Source organism: Protopterus annectens, chromosome 2.part2, assembly GCF_019279795.1.
Source record: "Protopterus annectens isolate FY-2018-M chromosome 2.part2, PAN1.0, whole genome shotgun sequence".
NCBI classification, from domain to species: domain Eukaryota; kingdom Metazoa; phylum Chordata; order Ceratodontiformes; family Protopteridae; genus Protopterus; species Protopterus annectens.
Genome location: NC_056730.1, coordinates 62,490,504 through 62,513,680, shown reverse-complemented (window position 1 = coordinate 62,513,680; position 23,177 = coordinate 62,490,504). Strand labels below are relative to the sequence as shown.

The 23,177-nt window shown below is 40.3% G+C and overlaps 1 protein-coding gene across 1 annotated transcript in view; it reads right to left on the bottom strand.

Moving 5' to 3' along the window:
• Positions 1-1,517: 1,517 nt before the first annotated feature.
• The window catches only part of LOC122795921 (microtubule-associated serine/threonine-protein kinase 4-like), a 284,600-nt gene continuing 262,940 nt past the window's right edge, over positions 1,518-23,177 (bottom strand). The window contains exon 3 of the mRNA XM_044064404.1: positions 1,518-1,663. Coding sequence (XP_043920339.1) covers positions 1,518-1,663 — 146 coding nt within the window. The remainder of the gene's footprint in view (positions 1,664-23,177) is intronic.

Below are 23,177 nucleotides of genomic sequence, written 5' to 3'. Positions count from 1 at the left end.
GTGATGTTTAATCTTTTCTAGTACTCACAGGAACATCAAATTTTGGGTCCAAAAATATGCAGATGATTGGGAAAATAGTTTTATAATACAAAATAAATCTGCTGCCAATGATCTTAATGCAAATATGTGTCTGATTTGTAAGTGGACACAAGATACTGGACTAAAACATAGCCTGGATAAGTGTAAAAATGATGCATTTCCCAAATAAAATTAAAAAAATGTCCTGTTTGACAGGCTTATTACTAGAAGAAGCCAAGGAGTATAAAGATCTTGGCACTATTACTGCATCTGATTTTTTCTTTAATCATCATGTCAGGGGTATCAGCACTAAAGTAATTAAATAATTGCGTTACTGAATAAATCTTTCAACTAGAGACAAGATGTATCTGGTTATGGTGGATATAACTGAGATTAAACCCATTATTGAATACAACATATTTTTCACTTACACTGAAAAACTCAACTACAAATTTCAGAAGGTGTCCAGAGAAAGTACATACTAAGATAATTCTATCATTAAGTCACTTAGAACAGGGCTACAAATAAGCATTTAAAACTGTTTTCTTTCTGCAAAAAGCACATTCACTGTAAATCGATACTGGCATGTGAGACATGTTTAATCACCCCCCCCCCCCCCTTTTGCAACTAATGTACAACACAGACATCTTTGACTGTCCAAAAGACATTTAGATTCCAATATGACATTTGTGTCCAAAGTAGGCAGATCTAATACTAGGAACTTGTACCATCATAAAAAAAAAAAAAAAGTATGGAATAAAATTCTGATCTTCAGGTCCAAAAATCTAGAGACTTTTAAATCAAACTTAGACACTTGGACCAGTGACAAAGCCTATGAATAATTTCTTTAGGAATCAGTGTTCTTTGATGGTCACATGTCCTGAACACTGTGGTCAAACCTATGACCTTATCTTGTAGTTAAGACACAAATATCAAGGCTATCTCATTATTAAAATAAATTAGTGAACTGTCTCAAAATAAACACATCTGATACCAATATAAATGAATTACAGTGACAAGATCTGAGCACACGAAAGATAAATACAGTTTGCAATTATATGCACTCATCACATTCAAACACAGAAATCCACTGACAGCCAGTGAATGGAGTCTCAGCATTTGAGTAATAACAATACAGAGTAAATGGTGCATTTCAGTTTTATTTTGTATAACAAGCAGTGAGTCTAGATTTCAAAATGATGGAAACTTGGGGTAAAATAGGTTGCAACCATTCTGTAAATGTTTGTAAACACATCACAGCTCTTACACCAAATACAAACTATTTTGTAATCTGTGCGAATCTGCATTTTTAAGACATTTTAAGGAAAAACACCATTTCATTTCATCAATAAACTACCAACAGCATGCAGACAGCTACAAGAAAATAAAGCGAAGGAAAATAAAAATGTATGCTTCTTTACAGTAGAGACAAATATATTTTAATATGTACAGAACTGTACATACTGCTGCAAAAGCAAAACAAAAAGGTTGACCTGTTTTCAGGGTGTATTACTACTCACCAGAGACGCTGTAAGAGAAGGAGCAGACTGGCCCAGACTCTGGCTCCGCATTCGAGTAAGGTTTGATGTCTCCTGCATGGCCTGCCATGCTTGCTGCAAGGGAGTGTAGGGAAGCAAATATTTTCCTGGACAATAAACAAACAAAAACATGGTTAATCTGCATGGACAGGCTTTACATCATCGTCTAAATTCTAAATTTGGACATCACATTCTTATAACTATCATATTAAATCATCAGCTGAAGCATTATACTTTTCAATAACTTTAAATTGTAGCTACAAGGCCATCAGCAGTAAAAATGTTTTTCCTTTTAAAACACATTCATTATCAAAAGAGGAGACAACATTTATACTTCAGCACAAAATAAATGGCAGAATACAGTTTCTAATCCAGTAAGTTAAGGTGTTCACTATAGACCCTTTTTAATCATATGCCAGGTTACAAAAGGTAGAGTGAATGCATTTTACATAGGCAGCTTACAGTAGCCATTTTAATCACTACATTTTAGGAGTTCGAATACATGAAGAAAACCCATACCAACAAAGGAAGGACATTTAAATGTATTTCTTAATGACATAAACCAAATGGAACAGTGCATTAGACTTTGCATACAAATTAAACTGAATGCAAACAAAACCACTTGGTCTATTTTTTTCTGAGACTAACAAATGTTATCAGACTTTAGACTGTGATCAAAACACATCATTATCATATTAGAAGTGATGTATAATATTTCCAACTGAAAATATGTCTATATGGTTTGTTTTCATTTATATAAATGTATGACTATTAAGTAATAATTTAACAAAGATTTTCTTCTTTAAACAAACAAAAATGACTAAAACATCATTATCTTGTGTTTTATGAATCAAATAATTTGGCTACTATTACTCTGCATTAGCTTCTGTTTTGTGCACATGCATTATTCAGAAGTATCACAAAGGCAGCTGCTTTCTGCTGCCTGGGCTAGAAAATCTGCAAATAACCAGAGTGATTACTGCAAAACAACAGAAATAACCAAACTCTGTTTTGTGCTAAATGGCAGTTCCCATATCAGATCCAGTTCTCACATCCCCAGTCTCACATCCTCAGCACCATCGGTAAGGTGGAATTGTCCAGCTGACATTACTACCCAACACCAGTTTTAAAATGGGAGCTAGATTGACAAACACAGCTCTGAAAGATGCATCTGTACAGACGGTATTAATTCAGGTAAATGATTGCGTGATACCAGTGCAGATAATGCAGACATACAGATTTCATGGTAATATGAATGTTTTTGTTATATCTTGAGCTTCCATGCATCATTCTGAATGATTATTTTCCAATTTGTTACAGCCCAAACTTGTCTGATGTGGTCTGCCATGCTGCACAATTCCATTTTACTGTGTTTTCAATGGTCTGATATAGCTCTATGGAGACAGAGTACATTGCAGTGAGCAGATACAAATGGTAGTATCTCCCTTGACTGATACTGAGAACAGTCAGATTTATTATTTTTTACTACCTCTGACAGCTGTGCAAGTTTCTCTCTTGCAAAACTGACTTTTGATAATGGCCATTTCTTGCACAGAACTTGGCGTTGCATTTGAATCTACGTTAACCCTGAAAAAGTAGCATATTTCCCTTGTTCAGACTTCGGCTTGAAGCTGTAATCTACACTTTCTAGCAGAAATATACGGCTCGATTCCAAAACACTTGCTCTCCATGTAAGTGATGTACTCAAACGTAAACTTGCCTTAATTCCAAAAGGCTTACTGTATGTGTAAGTGACTTAATCCAGTGTAAGGTCTATAATGGGACTGGACAAAGAGCAATTTTTTTTTAATCTAGTTCATAAAGTTGGTCGCCTGTTACATTTTTACATGGTGCCTGGTGGTAGATTAAAGGGACAGAAAACACTACACGATGAACAAAAACTTGACATATAGATGGCTTTGTCCTTTGAAGAGTAAAAGCAGCACCCTTCCTAGGGGAGGCATAGAACTTTAACTGTGTGTGGGGAGGGGCTACTTCAGAGACATTTATAAAATATGGCATCACATCTGTCCTTAATATCAAAAAAATCATTGCATCAAAACATATACACATGTTTCCATGCTTCGGCTTTGCAAATAAATACAGAACACTGAAACAAGGGTCTGTTATACCACTGGTAAAATAATCCCAAACTCTAAGAAGCACAAACTTTCCTAATTTTCTGAATATAGAGAGAATAAAGACTGCATTCCTTTAAGCTTTTGCATACACTAAAAACATTGCCAAAAAAACTTTATACCTGAAAATGTTCCATTCTGATATCATCAGGTCTGTTAAATATAACAAAATGGTTTTATTAGATATCCACAAGAGAGATGTCTGCATTTCTGTAATAGTAAAAAAAATAATTAATTTAGCTAGAAGGAAAATACTTTTTCTTTAACCTGGGTGCTGCGTCCCCCAAAACCTGCTAATAATTAGGCTTCATCTTCCTATCCCTTGTCTGCTGAGTCCTCTTGTATTGGAGGTAATAGCCAACATGAGGAGTAGACAGAGGGTGGATTCCCCTGGACCTCAGAGATCCCATACGACAGCCTGAGATACATGGGAGACTCACAATGCTGCCCCAAAGAAATATGCCCACTTAAGTGTATAGGTTGAAATAAAGCTGTTGCATCAACACAGGCTGGTGAGTGTATACGTCTTGCCCTATACCCTGCACTTCAACATTCACAGCTACAAGGTGTGTCAATCATGCAGAGATGGGCACCTTCCTTTTTCCAGCAATGGCAAACAGATGTCAACTGTTCACTCCCATCAACTCTTACCAGTTACTATACTGCCTGGACTGTTTAATAACCATGGGACATTTAGGTTACAATCAGGGCTGTGTCCCTTTCCACCATGGTTCTTGGGAGGGATAATGTTTTGGGGAGAAAGGCAGTCCTAAGAACCTTGCTGGTACCAGAACTTGCAGTTACCCTGATAAGACTGGCAGAAGTTGCAACAGCTAATGAGTCTTCCATGTCAAAAAAGTACAGTTTTGTACCTACCATAAATGTAGATGTTCGAGGATTCCATTGCTGCAGTCCTGACTATTGGGTATAGTCCGCGTCCAGTCGGCCCGAATACCAGAGTATAAGGCTGACGTCGGTCAGGGCGCATTAGACTGACGTCAGTACGTCAGGGTACTAATGCGCATGACCGACGTCATATCCTCAGTCTTTTCTTGCCCCAGATGTCAGAAGACCCTAAAAAGACAAGTCCCAAAACAACCTGCACCAAAAACATGTACAATATATACAACAATATATACAAAAATATAAGCATGTAAACTCACCTACACAACCACCCCTAAATACAGGGGGAAGGAGGGAGGGTAAATTGGACTGCAGCAATGGAATCCTCGAACATCTACATTTATGGTAGGTACAAAACTGTACTATGTTCTTCGTCTTCCATTGCTGCAGTCCTGACTATTGGGTAGAATCCCAAAGCAGAGGTAAGGGAGGCTGGCAAATTATAAAGTAGTAGGAGCTGACAACATGCCTTGTAAAACAGCTGTGGCAAAACCAGCCCTAGACTTAGAGTAGATAGGAAGGTGATAATGCCTAGAGAAAGTATGCACTGAACTCCAAGTAGCTGCTTCCAGAATATCCTTAGTTGCCACCCCTTAGAAATGCTGTTGAAGTGGCAGTAGCCCTAGTGGAATGAGGCCTAATCCCAGCTGGAATCTCCTTGCCATGATGGGAATAACAAAATGCAATGCAAAAGCCAATCCACCTAGAAATAGTTTGTTTTGACACAGGCTTGCCCTGAGAACTCAAAGCAAAAGAAACAAACAACTGCTGAGACTGCCTAAAATCCTTAGTCCTGCTTAAATAATAACGCAATTGCCTGTGTACATCTAAAGTGTGCAAAATCTTTTCCCCTTTATTTTGAGGATCTGCAAAAAACGTAGGCAAATGAATTGTTTGGTTTAAAGCCACACTAGAAACCACCTTAGGCATAAAAGAAGGATTAGTACGTAATGATACCCTATCCTTATGGAAAATCAAAAAGGGCTCTACTGCCATAAGGGCCTGCAACTCAGACACCCTTCTTGCAGAAGTAATAGCCAACAGAAAAGCAGTCTTCCATGACAAATATTTCAATTCAGCAGTAGCTGCAGGCTCAAAAGGTTGTAGAGTAAGTTTTTCCAACACAAAATTGAGATCCCAAGCAGGAGTAGGAGCTCTATGGGGGTCTTATATTCTTTGCCCCTCTAAGAAACTGCTTGAACAAAGGATGCGAAAACAAAGGTGGGTCACAATCATAGTGAGCTGAAATTGCTGCAGCATGAATCTTTATGGAAGAGAAGGACAAACCTTTGTCCAATAATTCAGTAAGATATTGAAGAGCCACACTCAAATTAGGCTCTGAAATCTCCAAATTCTTTGCTGTACTCCAAAATAAAAATCTCTTCCATTTTTCTGCGTACACTCTCCTTGTACTAGGTCTTCTAGCTTCCATAATCACATTTAAAACTTGTTGAGGAAGTTGAGACCTGCTGTGTTTCAACACAGAATATGCCAGGCTGTTAGATGAAGAGAGTGAAGCTTGACATTGAGCAGATGACCGTCCTTCTGAGATAACAGATGAGGAATCAGAGGTAAAGGCCATGGAGGCTTCTTTACCAGACTCCGTAGTAGTGGGTACCAGTGTTGCAGAGGCCAATCTGGAGCTATCAAAATCATCCTTGGCCTGTCTTGTCTGACCTTTAATAGTACCTTTGGAAGAAGAGGTAGAGGTGGAAAGGCATACACATGAAGGTTTTTCCAACTGAAAGACAGAGCATCCACTTTCCAAGCTGTGTGATGAAACCCCTTTGTGCAATACTTTGGCAGCTGGTGGTTTAGTGGAGAAGCGAACAGATCTATGTCTGGAGTTCCCCATGACACTGTCAGTTTCTGAAATACATGAAGATCCAGTTTCCACTCGTGGGGATCCATGATTTGTCTGCTTAACACATCTGCTAAGGAGTTCTGTGCTCCTGGCAGAAACCTTGCCTGAAGAGTTAGTTGCAAGCTTAGCGCAGTCTCCCATAAAATCATTGCTTGCCTGCATAGAGGATAAGAATGTGTTCCCCCTTGCTTGTTGATGTACCACATGACAGTTGTGTTGTCTGTTAGAATCAACACCTGCCCTGGAAGAAGTAACTCCTTGAAAGCCATTAATGCAAACTGGACTGCTAACATCTCCTTCATGTTGATATGTAGATGCTGTAGTCTGGCAGGCCACTTGTCTTGTATCCACTTTCCATTTAGATGAGCTCCCCAAGCAATGTCCGAGGCATCTGTCGTTAAAATCTGACTTGCCTCTGGCCGGGTCACAGAGAGTCCCTTGTTTAGGTGACATTCCTGAGCCCACCACAAGAATTCTTTTTGAAGGCAAGGTATTATTTGAATGACAGTGTCCAAATCCTGGCAGTGCTGTGTCCATACATTTTGAGATACCATTGCAGCTTCCTCATATGCAGTTTGGCATTGGGAAGCACCAGAATACAAGATGCCATGAACCCTAATGCTTGAAGGACTGTCCTTGCAGTCAGCACGGACTGATGAGATAGTTGATGGAAGTAAAGTGACAGACTCTTTTGTTTGTCCGGGGTTAAAAGGCCATCTGGGCTGCTGTATTCAGTCTCACACCCAGAAAGCACATGTCTTGAGAGGGTACTAGACTGGACTTTATTTCGTTCACAGAATACCCTAGGCATCTTAGCACTGCTATAACATATTCCAGATGCTGTAGAAGGTCTTCCTTTTCTTGAGCCAGAATCAGGCAGTCGTCCAAGTAAGGATAGATTTGAATTCCTTGAAGCCTGAAGTAAGCTATCACTGGAGCCAGAACCTTTGTGAATACTCTGGGCGCAGTAGATAAGCCAAAGGGCAATGCAGAGAACTGATAATGAGAATTTCCAGCTCGAAACCGCAGATACTTCCTGCAACTTAGCCTTATAGGCACATGAAGGTAAGCTTCCTTGAGATCTAAAGTTACCATCCAGTGATCTTTGCCCAGCAGAGGTAAAAGCTGTTGTAACGTCAACATCTTGAACTTGGGAATGTCCAAAACGTGTTGAGGAGAGATAAATCCAAAATTGGTCTCCACGTGTTCCCCTTCTTTGGTACAAGGAACAGGCGAGAATAAAATCCTAGGCCCCTTTCTGATACAGGGACTGGCTGAATGGCCCCTATGTGAAGTAACTGTAAAACTTGCTGGTGAGCCTCTTTTCTTTGTAGAGGAGGAACGTCTGGCATGCCTTTGAAAGGGGGCATTGTATGGAAATAAAATCTGTAACCGTGGTGAATGATATCCAACACCCATTTGTCTTGAGTAATTAAATCCCAATTTTCTTTGAAAAGAGACAGTCTTCCTCCCAAAGGAGCTGCCAAACGTGAATCTGCTGGCAGCTGAAAAACAGGTCATTGGGTCTGTTTACGAAAGGACTGACCCCTGCCCTCACCAGAAGTCTGAGCAGGTGAACTCCTGTTCTAGGCCTAAAAGAACCTTGAGCCCTGCCCCTACCACGTCTAGACCTACCCCTAGACTGAGAATCATAAGCAGGATATGTCCACCCCTTAGCAGGCCAATTTCTACTAAACTTCGGTGGCTGCACCTGCATAAAATCTTTAACAGTTTGCATAGACTTAGCTTTGTCCTCCATTTTCTTTAAAACTGCTTCCACAGGCGAACCAAACAACACATCAGACTGTAAAGGAGCATCCAAAATCCTTGTCTTAACATGCTCAGCTAAATTCTGATCCTTCAACCAGGCATGCCTGCGAAGAACAGAACTGGTAGCAGCCACCCTCGAGGAGGCCTGTACAGCATCAAAACCACATTGCAAAGAATGCTTACCCACTTGTTCAGACACATGAACCAAATCCAGCAACTCTTTACACTCAATACCTTCCGCCAAAGCATCCACCTTAGATTTCAATTGTGAAAGGAGATAATTCTGATATTTTAGCATGTGAAACTGACAATTCAAAGCTCTCATGGCTAGAGTGGAAGAAGTATACACTTTCTTTCCCCACCTATCCAAAGCCCTTGCCTCTTTATCAGTGGGAACAGGATTTTTAACCACAGAAGCCTTTACACCCTTAGGCCCTTGAGAAATAGTTTCTGGGTCCGCCCTAGGACTCTTAAACAAATATTTCTGAGCTTCGGGCACCCTATAATACCTATCAGGCTTAACAGGAGCAGGAGGCAGAGAGTCAGGGTTCAGGAAGCCTCTGCAAAAACATCTTCCACCACATTCAACACAGAAGGAATAGCTAAAGGCCTATGCTGGGGTAAAAACAAGAACTCCCTAAGCCTTTTCCTGGAGTCAGAGTAATCCTGGCCTTCCCATTTAAAGTGCTCCCTCATGGAATGCAAAGTCTCTGAAAATGAGAAATCCTCAGGTGGAGACGCTGTAGGAGTGGAATCATCCACATCAGAATCAGAATAAGTGGGATACTCCTGCAAATCTTCCACAGAAGATTCTGAAGCCTCTGAACACTGTTCAAAACTATCAAACTCCGGTTCCACCCTAGGCCTCTTATCAGGCGGGGCATAGAACCCTAATCATAGTAATCAAATCTTCTGCCATTTTAAGCATATGTTTCTTAGGTACAGAACCCGAAATGCTAGGAGAAGCCCCCACTGAAGCTGAAGTAGGCCTACCTCTCAAAGAAGTTTTGGCAACAGAAGGAGAGGCCCTAACTACCTTGGGAAGAGAGGGAAGAACAGTCACCTGAGAAGCCCCCTCAGCCTGGCCTACCTCCTGAGAAGGCACATCCTGTAAGAATATAGTTTCTGCCTGGGACTCCATGGAAACTCCTGGCAAAACCTCCGGCTCCACTGAGCCTTCTAAAGAACCGACGTCCGGGACTGCGGTTCCTCAACCCTAGGCTTCACTGTTTTATCCTTGCGCTTCTTGAGGAAGCGGGCCGGAGCATCCGGCGGCATTTTATAATTGCAACGCTTCCCAAACACTAACCTGGCACAGTCTAACCTCCTCTTAATAGTGCGTTTGTTAAACCTAGCACAAGAGCGGCAACCAACAACGTCGTGCTCAGGCCCTAAACAAGGTATACACAAGGTATGATAATCCCTATGAGGTATCTGTTTCCCACAAGAAATACAGTTATTCACTTTTTCTGACATCCGGTAAAATACTGAGGCAAGAAAAAACTAAAATGTTCCCCAACGGGGTACTTAGCCAACTCTGTTTCGGTCTGAAACTCCGATTTCGGAAATATTTCAGTACGCCAACCTGCACTCGCAAAACTGCTTCTGCATTGGACCATGTGGCAAAAAAGACTGAGGATATGACGTCGGTCATGCGCATTAGTACCCTGACGTACTGACGTCAGTCTAATGCGCCCTGACCGACGTCAGCCTTATACTCTGGTATTCGGGCCGACTGGACGCGGACTATACCCAATAGTCAGGACTGCAGCAATGGAAGACGAAGAACATCTTCACATCAACAGATGAGAAGGTCTCAGGAGGAGGAGACACATGCATGGCTGTGCACGCATTGAAATGACAAAAACATAATGCCCTTGGAAGGAATGGTGCACAAAGGTACTTGCAATATTATTCATCATTGAAAGAAAGCAATGCTGATTCTTGTAATAACTGTGAAGTAATTTTACCATACAGCTAAGTGGACACAAGAACCTTACTTTCTGAGAGACTGACATACTTTTTGGTAGATGTATCTAGCACCAATACCATGGCAACATCTCCAAACAACATCCTTCTGTTAGGTATCATAAACCTTCTTCATGAATGGAAGGCCACCTGCTGTGATCTATAAGGATGGAAGGACACCTGCTGTGTAATTAAGCAGGTCACCATATTGGTCAGCCATAGGGCTCTTTGTTTCTACTTAAGTTACAGGGGAAGGAGGCAACCACTCAAGTAAATTGACTCTTACATTAAGAGCTGTAATACTTACCTTACAGCTTTAGGACACCTTAGGAAAACCTTGTAAACTGCAGCAGCCTGATTTGAACAAGTAACCCTTGTAAAAATTCCCAAAATTGCATACTGTTGGTCTGTCTTTCCTGCTAAACATAAGTGAAATTACAGTGCTGAGTCTGAATATATTATTATAAAATAACTGCCTGCTGTTGCCTTCATGCTTACCCTAGAATCTCTGCTTTTCTCTTTTCCTAGCTGAACTCTACAGTTCCCTACAAAATGGTGTCTACAGGACTGCAATCAGTTTCTCTCAGCATTTAAGCAGAGTAGGTTGCACACACAAAAAGCATTTGTTAAGCTTTCACTTACAGTGCTGTGTAATTAAGCAGGTCACCATATTGATCAGCCATAGGGCTCTTTGTTTCTACTTGAGTGGTTGCCTCCTTCCCCTGTAACTGAAGTAAATTGACTCTTACATTAAGAACTGTAATACTTACCTCATAGCTTTAGGACACCTTAGGAAATCTTGCAAACTGCAATTGCCCCGCTACGTTCAGGCTGTCTTCGCTCCCCTTCCTGCCCCTAATTCCCTCCCGCCCCCGGTACCTCTAAATTTATAGTACTATAGCCACTCCCCCACTTTCTAGATCCTATCTGCTTTCATCTGGGATAATTCCACCCACCCCCATTCTACTACCTACATTTTAATAGCACCTATTAGCTTTCATCTGGCATTCTCCCATCCCCCTTCCAGTACCTTTACCACACCACTCTATCTTCTGGTGTTGCATCAGCAGGTAAAACAGTTCCTTAACTCACTAGCTGAATCACAGATAATGATATACTCCTCTTTACTACCCCTCTTGTTCACACCATACCTCCTTACCTTGTATGAAAACCAGTTTCTCATGGGATTTCAGGTCCCAAAAGGCCATACTATCACCCCAGCTGTAAATTCTTCCAACTTCAACCATACTTACAGTACCAGATCCTATCCAACATCTTGTTCAGTCTATCAACATCTCAACCCCAAGCACATTAACTCTAGATCCAAACACTACCACAAACTAATAAACAAATTCCTGAAGTTCATCACCAAGTACAGACTCAACCTAATACTTGGTGGTGATATTCACCCCAACCCTGGCCCACTCACTTCAGATACACATACCCCCTCTACTTGCAATCTAAGCTACAAACCTACAATTAATAGGCCAACTAACTCTCTCCTAGTCTGTCATCTCAATATCAGAAGCATTAATAAAAAGGTACATGAATTGCATGCACTTCTGGATGTCCACTCCCCTGAGATTCTCTGTTTATCTAAAACCTGGTTAAAACCTAACACTAAAGACAATAAAGTGTTACCAGCTGGGTACAACATACACAGGCTGGATCGTGCTTCGAGGAAGGGGGGTGGGGTAGCTGTACTCTATAAATCTGAGTTGAATGTCACCATAGATGCAATATAACCGCCTCAGATTAATAACTCAGAGATTCTTGCCACCAAATTGCAACTTAATAAAAATAAATGCATTAATATCATCTGTATGTACATTTCCCCAGTTAACAATATATCTACATTTGAAGATATCCTGCACTGGCTATCATGTCACTACCCCCAAGAAACCCTACTACTTGGAGACTAACATAGACTGGGGCACCTGTTCCTCAGAATCCCCAGCCACCCATATTAACCTGCATGCATTTACACAAATTATATCCACTCCTACAAGGATAGGTAAACCTAACCAAAAAGAAAGTATACTTGACTGGGTACTCATAAATAGTCACCCCCAACTGTACACCTCTGGTACCCCTCCTTAATGGCCTAAGCGATCACCTTCTCACATACGTAATTAAGCACAAAACCATTAATTCCCAACATCCCTTACTCAGAAAGGTTAGACACAATAAAAACTTTGACCCTGCCAAATTCCAACAAGAACTAAACTCATGTAATTGGTCTATTCTAAAACACCTCCCCTTAGAGGAAACAGTAGCATACTTTAACAACAAATTCCTTGAGATCCTTGATTTGCATGCACCTGTTCGTTCAAAGAGAACCAAGGCAAAAACTGCGCCATGGCTTTCTAGAGAGTCTAAACTCAAAATTACCCTTAGAAACAAAGCATGGGCTTTATGGCATTCTTCTAAAGACCCTCAAGATCACATTAAATACAGGCAATCCAGGAACTAAACCAAAAAATCAATTTTACAAGACAAAAAGCAATACTACTGTAATTTACAGACAATAAATCAAAATAACCCTCAGAAGTTTTGGGCAGGTTTAAATAATCTACTACATCCTGGACAGACTTCAACCCCAATCCCTGCTGCTACTATTGATAAACCCCCTGAAGATGTTTCTGGTAGTTTTAACCAATTCTTTACTGAGACAATTCAAGCCCTAGCTAGCCAACTACCTCCTAACTCCCCTGGTCCTGAAAGTAGCACCCATAGAAACCTACTCGCATTCAGCTTCCAACCAGTCGCCACTTCACTTATCCATACCTTGATCAAAAAATTAAAACCCACTACAATTTCTGCTGATCAACTCCCTGCCGAGTACCTACAAACATCAGCTGATGCTATTGCTTACCCCGTCTCAATACTAATCAATCGAACCATAGTAGAAGCTAAAATTCCCACCATCTGGAAAATATCCTATGTAATCCCACTTCACAAAGGAGGCAACTCTATTGAATTCTCCAGTTATAGGCCAATAGCTATACTCTCTCCACTTGCAAAGACAAAGGAAAAATGTGTTCATAGACAACTCATGCACCACCTAATCCAGAATCACCTTATGGCAGACACTCAGCATGGCTTCCGTCCTCATCACAGCACTACTTCAGCCCTCCTAGCCTTTACCAACACGATAAACCATAATCGCAACAATAATGATATATCCTCAGCCCTCTTCTTGGATCTTTCCAAGGCATTTGATATGGTTGACCAACTTTTAATCCACAACCTGCAAACATTCTGTCTAGATACTGGAGCCCTTCAATGGTTTCAATTCTACCTGAATGGTCAACAGCAGGCTGTCCTCTGGCAGAACAAACTCTCGAACCTTCTACCTAACACCCTTGGAGTACCAACAAGGCTCTGTACTAGGTCCCTTGCTTTTCGCCATCTTCATTAACGACCTTTATACTGTCATCCCAAAAGTCAGCTGTATCCAATATGCTGATTTGCTCAGCCACATCTCCAGTAGAGTTATGGTCAGCTACCCAGACCACCTTTAGTACAATAGAAAACTGGTTTTCTGAACATCGTCTAATCCCAAATCCCAAAAAAACTAAAATGCTGTTATTTTCACCAACACGTAGGTCTACTGCTTTCACCTTTACCATAAAATCAAATGATGGCACAATAATCTCCCCCTGACCCATCTACAAAACTATTAGGTGTCATCATAGACAATAATCTAAAATTTGACCTACATGTTAACCAAACTATCAAAACCATCAATAAAAAACTAGGGTCACTTTACAGAATAAAAGCCTTCCTAACCCCTCCAGCTAAAATTGCCATAGCTCGCTCTCACCTTCTTTCAACCCTTCTGTATGCATCCCCTCTACTCTCGAATTTAAACAAGACTGTCCTTAACAAACTCTCAATTTGCTACAACCACATTGCCAGGTTTGCCACTGGGCTGCCTTTTAGGACACATCATTGCATCAATCTAAATCAGCTTGGGTGGCTTGAACTACCCAGCCTAATCCAGTATAACCAACTGATTATGGCCTATAAAATCCTCTATAATCCGGACAATACTCCTGCACTTAAAAATATTATCACCCCCTATAACAATCCTAGATGGCTTCGATCCTCTAACAAACTACTAATTCAGACTAGCAAAATTAATAACACAGCCGGTGATTCTCTCTTTGCAAACTCTAAGTAGATACTGGAACCCTCTTCCAGCTGATATTACCTTACTTTCCCACCTTAGGTCAATTTAAAACTAGAACCCAAACGAAATGCCACAAAGAAAGCAAAACAAAGAAGTAGAGGCCAGGAAACAGCGTGCAAGAATAATCCACAGATACAAAAGCAATTTAATACAAAAACTAAAACCATTTAAAGCAAACCTGCACATTATAAAAACAAAGAACCTATGTTTTCCTTTTTAATGTCTAACTTACCATTTTTTAAAAAACATTTGATGTTAATCATGCCATTTAAACCTGGGCTCTTGTCAGATTTTAAACGAATCTGCCACATGGCTTCCCTCTGTTCAATGAAATTCCTAAAATCTCTTTTTAGGATTTTCATTGAACAGAGGGAAGCCATGTGGCAGATTCGTTTAAAATCTGACAAGAGCCCAGGTTTAAATGGCATGATTAACATCAAATGTTTTTTAAAAAATGGTAAGTTAGACATTAAAAAGGAAAACATAGGTTCTTTGTTTTTATAATGTGCAGGTTTGCTTTAAATGGTTTTAGTTTTTGTATTAAATTGCTTTTGTATCTGTGGATTATTCTTGCACGCTGTTTCCTGGCCTCTACTTCTCAATTTAAAACTAGACTCAAACAACATTTGTCACTTAACTGGCTATGTCAATGTATCAAGCCTGGCTAACTCTCTCTAGAATGTGTAAAAATCTGTTAACCAGTTTACTGTGTAATTTAATTAAATCCTGACTTGCGCTCAGGATTAACTGTAACCTGTGGAACTTGTTTAACTTGCTTACTTATGCAATCTCTGTAAAGAGTCTGTTTGTAATATGTGATGCTGGTACTATGTAATGCCGTATCTGCTTACCCTTGGAGCTTTTCTCCCCGGGCCTCCGCTGAAAATGGACATGCATCCAGTCGGACTATCCCAGTCAACAAATGTAAAATAAAATAAATAATACTGGGGAAGGAGAGACTGCTGACCTCTATGCCTCCCCCAGCCAGTTCTACTTCACTAAAGCTCATGGTTAGAAAGGAGTATTTGCTCTTACCCACTTACACAGAGCTGGATACCTATCATAACGTTATTAGCTTGGATAAAGAGCTTTGAAGAAAACAAATGCATTAACAGAAAACGCCCATGACCTTTTTGCCTTCTAGTTATCTGATTCTATCTCCAACAAGCCAGCTTCACAGAGACTTCCTAGGGCTGTAGGATGGATTATTGTTTTTGTATTAACCTCTCAAAGGAGGAGGGCTGCTACAGTTTCTGATAAAGACTAAGATTAGAATAAATTATTTCACTCTCTGGGACATCCTTTTTAAATGACTTAAAAGTTGAACTTATACAAGGAAACTAAGAGGAAATATAAACACTCCAAAATCAAGGAAAAGGTCAGAGTAAGAAAGCAAGTCCCCAAACCCAAAGCAGTTTTTAAAACTGCTAATGGTGAACTTACAGTCCGAGGAGATAATATGGCAGTTTATTTCAAGAGCTCTTTAAACTCCTAACAAAACTGGAAGTAAAAAAACAGAAGAAAAATACTACAGTTCTCATACAGAAGGGTGTGATCAAAGGTTATAGGATCATAGGAAGTTACTAGGCTATTGGCCCTGAGGCCCTTACAAGCCCATCAAGTCAGCACCCTATGCCCTTGCCCAGCAGGGGACACAAGTGGAGTCCCAGGGGTGTATTTTCTGTACCCCGTGCAGTTATCCAGGTTGACCTTAAAAATGGTTAATGAGGTAAATTGAGTGACATGGAGAGGGAGTCTATTCAACAGAAGGGGGAGTCTCTGGGACATAAATCTGTCCGGCTAACAAGTCCTATTGATGCCACAGACCAGGTTGAGGTCACGCATGTGGGTTACTCGAGTGGAGCTTGATTTTCGGATATACAGCAGTCCCATCAAGGCAGGATTTGAGATTACTTTGTATGATAGGTATGTTATGGAACATGTACAGCATTTAGGTAATATAAAAAAAACACAGAAGGTAAAGCTGGTAACACTGCAAATTAAGGCAGGAAGGAGGAGGAAAAATGAGAAAAGCAAAAGAACAAATCCAAAAAGTGTCATTACCTAAAGGAAAAAAAGGAGGCATAATGGATAGCATTGTCACCTCAAAGCAAGATGTTCTCTAGTTTGGATCTCAGCTGGGGTAACTTCCATGTGGAGTCTGCATGTCCATCCTGAGTTCACATATGCTTTCTCCTACATTCCAAAAGCATAAGCTAGGGAATAGGGAAACTGAGGACTTCTAAATTGTCTCTAATTATATAACTGTGTGGGTTTACTATCATTACAGCAATCACACCATGCGAATTATCATTTCTACGAACCCTGGAAACAAAAACAGCGACCGACAAATATGTCGAACGTGGAAGTGATGTGTGATGCCCGCGCAGTGGCCCAGCAATCAAGGAGCCTCAATCCTCAACACTAACACCAGTGAGGGGCGTCCATATAGGGAAAGGATAGTAAATGCACACACAGTAAAGTACAATTTCTCTTAAAAGCACACAGAGATCAAAGTCAGTCTGGGGCTGGTTTCTCCCTTTCTCTCCAGGTCCCCAATAAGACTCTCCACTGGCACAGCTATAGGGTCCAGATCTCAGCCTAGTGGGCAAGCTAAGACCTCCAGCACCCTCTCTGTCCAACCAGTGCTTCATGTCCCTGTCCAAGTAACTGACACATACACACTTTGAGATAAGAGTTATATACAACAACACAGACACTCCTGGGGAAGGCTGGCACAGGTTCTCCAGCTGTGCCCCTTTTCTGCCCAGTCTAAAAGGTAGTACCAACTACCACCACCCACTAATATTAGCTACTCAAAGGCCCTTCTGAAAGGGTGTCCAATTATTACTGTGCATTACTATTTTCCAAATGGTAAGTGACTGAACAGTCAAGGCTTATTAGAGTGACTTGGTACAGTATAACTATATGCATGCAATGTACTCTTAGAGCTTAAATTATCTGAGCACAAAACAGCCACAGTTGAAAGGTTTAAAATTATTTAATAACAAATAATAAAAACACAAGACAATACTACTTCTTACTACACAGTGCTAGTCAAGAGTTCAGAGTTCACAGAGAAATATTTAAAATAATAATGTAGAAAAGTTCTGTCATCACAGAAAGCAAACTAGTCTAATCTTCCTATTTCCTATCTTTATCTAAGAGAAAACACAGTTCTAAATAACTTACATAAAGAAACAGGCAGCGCTAGTGATGTTAGATCTTCTCAAGACAAAATGCTCTGAGCTCTCTGATTCTTTCTCTTTAAATTGATAACACAGAGCTGCTTCACATGACATAATGGTCAGAAAAGAACTTGAAAAGCTGAAGCAAGACAAGAAAACAAGGCCTGATGGGAATGAACTCTTAAGCAGTCTTTTTCATCTATTCTTTGGAGGAAAGAAAGCAAGCTTCTGAAAAATCAGAACAAGGTGATGTGATTCTCCTTCACAACTGCAGAAACAAGAGAGAATCTACGCACCACTAATCTGTCAGTCTGGCTTCTGCTTGAAGTAAAAAAAAAAAAAAATGCTGCCAAAGGAGAATATTGCAGATTAGCCAAAAGGTAGTGGGGCCCTGGACCAAAGAAAGTAAAGCTTCATATTAGGAAAGCCACACCAGAAAATTCTTAAGTTTATATAACGGAAAACAATTAATTACAAACAAGATGACCAATTGCTTCAATTTCACAAATGTGCCCATGCATACATTTCACAGTTTTATAGCAATATCACTAAAAAAAATACAAGTAACTAATTGCATTTAGTGCATTTTATTGCACTAGTTTTATCATTTTCTTCACTGTGCTGTTTTTAACCCATGACTGTAGCCATGAAGCTTCTTAGCTGTCTTTCTCCAGGTAGCCATGATGGCCCTTTGTGCTGTTATTGGCATCCTGGTGATATCATTTTCCAGACATACACCTAACCCCCACCTCTGGTTGTGATGAGAGCACTCAGAGTACAGCAAGGGCCTCCGGCACCCCTCTCAGCCTGTGCATGAGTGGTCCTCACAAGAGCTGAAAGGGGCTACCATAACTGGCTTGACAGTGATTTCTACATCTTACTGACCAAGACCCCAACCCCAAATTGTCTGATGTGGTCTCTCTCTCCTTCTGTAAGTAGGGATGCAGTACAAGCTGAGGGGCAACCAACATCCACCTCCCCTTCAGGATGGCTATGCTCCCCCCAAAACGACAGAAAGCATAAGCATCGCACAAATATGATGAAAAAAGAAGTTCAGTGTAATATTTATTTATTTAATTTACTGTGTGTGAATTATGTGTCTTTGACCAAAGCCCTTTAAGGGTCAAATCGTTTCTGCATGAAAGCAAAGCAAACATATGACAATAAAGACTGCCTGCATAAAAATGTATCACAAAAACAATCACAAACCACAGTAACATGTTTAACATTTAAAATTTGAGACCAACTTAACTACAAAACCAGGGACAGGCTTGTACAGGTACAGTTGGACTGGAGAGCATTCAGTAGGCTCTGTGGCAGGTTTCTGTGACTTTTTGTGAGACAGTTTCAAGTGTCAATAATGAAAACAAAAACTTTCAATGTACATAGAAGCATTCCATTAACAGAGGGGCTTCTGATGTGAAGAGGGGAATTCCAGACATTAGAAGCATGAAAACTTGCTCTGCTGCTAGTATAAAAGTGCAGAAAGGTAAGACATGCACAGTGTGCAAATGTACACCCTTGAAGAGGGTGTGGGGACCCTTCAGCCTCTCAGAACTAGCTAGGGATCCATGGTAGTTCTCAAAATTACTAACTTGAAAATTGATGCTAACTATACACTTACAGATTTTGTTCACGCCTGCGTAAAGTCCCTGGCAGACAGTGGTAGAAATGACACTAATAGCAGGTGATGTATATTCTGCTGTAAGCAATATCACTCCTTTAACCAAATGCCCGTCTTGCTTCCTTAGTTAATAGGAGTGATGTGGTGCATCAAGTCCTAACTAAAGCACTTGTTTTAGACAGCACTGTGTCAATGTGCACAAAGGAAAGGTGGGACTTCAGCCATACTACAAGGTATTGTATTGGTCAACTCTACTCATAGTGCCTCGCAAGGGTGAAGCAATGGTTGTACTTTTGTCAAATGATTTGTAACTTCAAAAACTATGGTCTCACTTCTTTGAGGTTCATAAGTTTCAGCACTGCGAACCATTTGCATATCTGAATCACACATAAGCAAGTGCATCACTCAGCATGCTTAAACTATGAGTCCAGATTGCTGCATAAAAAAAAACACGGTTTAAGTAGTAAGAAAAATAATTAAAAAAGGGTGTAAGCAGAAATGGGCCCAGCACAGACTTTTCACACAAACCACTGAAAAATATGAATGGTAAGGAAAAGGGATTGTTTACAAGTATTACACTCTACACAGCTGGCAAAACATTTCAGCCTCTTCCTTCCACCCATGTTAGAAAGAAACATGCAATGCCACACAATCAAATGCTTTTGTTAAGGCAATGCACACCACTCCACTAAGCTTTCCCTTGTCCTTATTTCTAAAGGTGATGTTGGTCAGTGAGACAGCACTGCAGTGGAGCAGTTAACATTGCGACTTCAGAGTGTTTGTTTTTTCTGGGTCAGTTCCTGGCGGGCATGCCTTGTCTGCAGTGTCTTCATGGGTTTTCACTGCAATTCACATCTTGACCACATTCCAAAGAAATGCTGACAGGTGAACTGGTCACCGTCTGCCTACAGGTGTACAAGTGGTGAATGTGAGCGCAGACACATGTATGTAGGTATATCCCTCACTCCTGAATTTGTTAAAGTAGATATCAGAAAATTAATGAAGAATTGAATATGTGTGGGCTAATATGAAAGAAAATTAAGAATATTATGCCCTATCGAAATGCTATGTTCGTGAATTGTAATGTGCCTATTAGCTAAGTGAGATTTTACATTAATTTTAACTTAATGCTGCCCTTTCAATGACATTTGCTGTGACATAGGTCTTTAAGAGTCATCTAAGAGGGTTGCCCTGCTGGAGTAGTCAGGCAAAAGCGAAAGCCTTTCAAGTGGGGTGCCCCTGTTGAGGTAACCATGCCAATGCAGTAGCCTACCTTGTGTGGATGTCCCTATTGAGGTAAACATGCCAATGCAGCAGCCTTTTAAGTGGGGGTGCCCCTGTTGAGGTAACCATGCCAATGCAGTAGCCTACCTTGTGTGGATGTCCCTATTGAGGTAAACATGCCAATGCAGCAGTCTTCCAGGTGGGGATGCCCCTGTTGGGGTAACCATGCCAATGCAGCAGCCTTACAGGTGGGGATGCCCCTGCTGGGGTAACCATGCCAATGCAGCAGCCTCCCATAATACAGATCATCACTTAGAAGTACTATGAATGCTAATTATATGCGTAGTTGTATGGCAATACGTGTATTACATACCCACAAGCCTGGTTAGCCAAAGCCCTTGGGCATCACTTTTAGCCATCTAGCAACTTAATCAAGTGACACAAATTAAGGACAGAAAACTGATGCAAACTCACACAGCCAGCCACCGATGTGAAGAAGGTAGTCATTTTCCATCATCCTTCCATTTAAAATAGTTAAATAATTTGCAAAGTTATTAGCATATTAATTCAGCTGAGAAACTTAAGCAGTTATTGCCGGAAAGGGCAATAGCTTTGCAACCTTTTGATCTACAAGCTAAGTTATTAACTTCCTACCAAAACTGCATTAGGTTACCAAGAAGCCTCGTTATGCATGTCTTTTTTAATACATTTGTCTTACTGATAAGCTTTTCACACTTGCTCCTATTAGCAGAGAAAGCGATCCAACTAGACTGACTGTTTAGTACCTTAGAAGCACTCCACACAACTCTAAGACCCGATATCTACCTTTGGATAAAGTTCATTCTACCTTACTAAGTCAAAGGTCATTTAAGTATCTCACATTTATTGATATATAGTCACATTATGTAGTCAACACTCTCCTCAACTGTAGATACTTCCCTGTAAAAAGGAGGGCATTCCTACATAAACAGGGTCTGTCTACCTGACAGACAGTTACAAACCCATGTCACTGCTCTTTATTTTTCTCAATGCCAGGTGTTAACCATTGAGCTGTTTGTTGGCAGCTGGGTAAGTACTTTCCTAAAAAAGCTGCAATACAGGAATCACCTGAAAAGATGCCATGAGCCTAGTCCCATCAACAAATGTATATAAATATGCTGTATGTCAGTTCTGGAATCTTGATACTTTGAGACAACTAAACTATCATTTATAGTGAATTGTACTAGTAATGAAAAATTGTCACTGCTCCTTGGTGACCCATGTATAATTATCAGCTCACCAGATTTTTTTTTTCAACTGAGAAAAATCTGCTGATAAGAGTAGTCATTAAAAAAAGAGTTCAGGCTAAGGGATTTGAACAGCTTCTTTACTTACTTTGAAAAAGCACTCATTTACCAAATAAAGCTCTGATCACAAATATCCCATGTAAAACAGCTCTGAGGAATCCCTCTTCCCCAATGAGGTTGCAAAGACATGGAATACCCTACCTCCCGACCTCAGACTACAAAACTGTTCCTCGACTTTCAAAAACTTCCTTAGATCAAATCATACATCTTTTCCAAGCCTTTATACAACTGCAATGCTCCCTCCTGAAGCCTAACCCAACACAGAAGCCTACCTCCCTAAGCCTCTGCAGCACACTTGACTGCTCTACCATTGCCATGTGTATAAATTGTATATATTGTAAATATGTTCTACTATGACAGAACATGCTGGAGGGATAGATTCCTGTCCCAGACACTTCCCCTACTCTGGAACAAACTACCTATGTATATCAAACAAAGCTCCTCCTTAGCACTCTTCAAGAAAAATCTTGATGACTGGATGGGAAATAGGAAATTCACCCCGGGGTTCATTTCTGTGGCTCTGCTCAACAAGGGAACATGAAAACAATTTTCTTGGGTGGCGAAAGCCAGAGTACCTTTTTGGCTAGGCTTATGTAGTCCCTAGGGCCAATAGCCTAGTACCTACATATGAACCTATGAAAATCCCTTGCACATATATTGTTCCTATGCCATTCCATGAAACTGTTATACTTATAAATTTTACTGCAACTTTGTATCCCTTATACTTATTAGCCACCCTACAGTATGTTACTCAACTGTCTCTTCCATGCTACTCTGTAACCTACTATTAATACTATGTATAATTAGCGTAGTTTCTTACTGTATGGAGCTTTTCTCCCCAGGACTCTGCTGAAAACAGACACTAGTGGTCCAACTGGACTATGCTGGTAAACAAATGTTAAATAAATAAAATAACAAAGCTGTCCAAATCCCTGGATATAGGTGAAGCCGTTAGGCATAGTTGGATTACATTATATTATTAACTTAACTGTTAACTAGTTTCAAAATGCTGGCTCTAAACTTCTATTCTGGATTAGCATTTAACTAAAAGACTTCAGATCTTCTCTAATTTATATATATATATATATATATATATATATATATATATATATATATATATACATACATATACTACGTCCTGCCTTTACTAACTACCTTCTTCATCATTGCGTTCCCTGTGCATGGAACTACATTACACATCTGCATTATTACAACATTAAAAATTAGCAGCAGCAGTTACTTTAAGAGATAGTTATATATGTCCAGAAGCATGTTCTACCATGTTCATCTGTATTCTGGAAGCGTAACTCTCAACTGTCCAGATTTTTGCTTTACATTTTTGGTCAGCTCCTCAGAAAACTAATTGTGTGGTCATCTAGTAAATCACAGAGAATTGAAGTT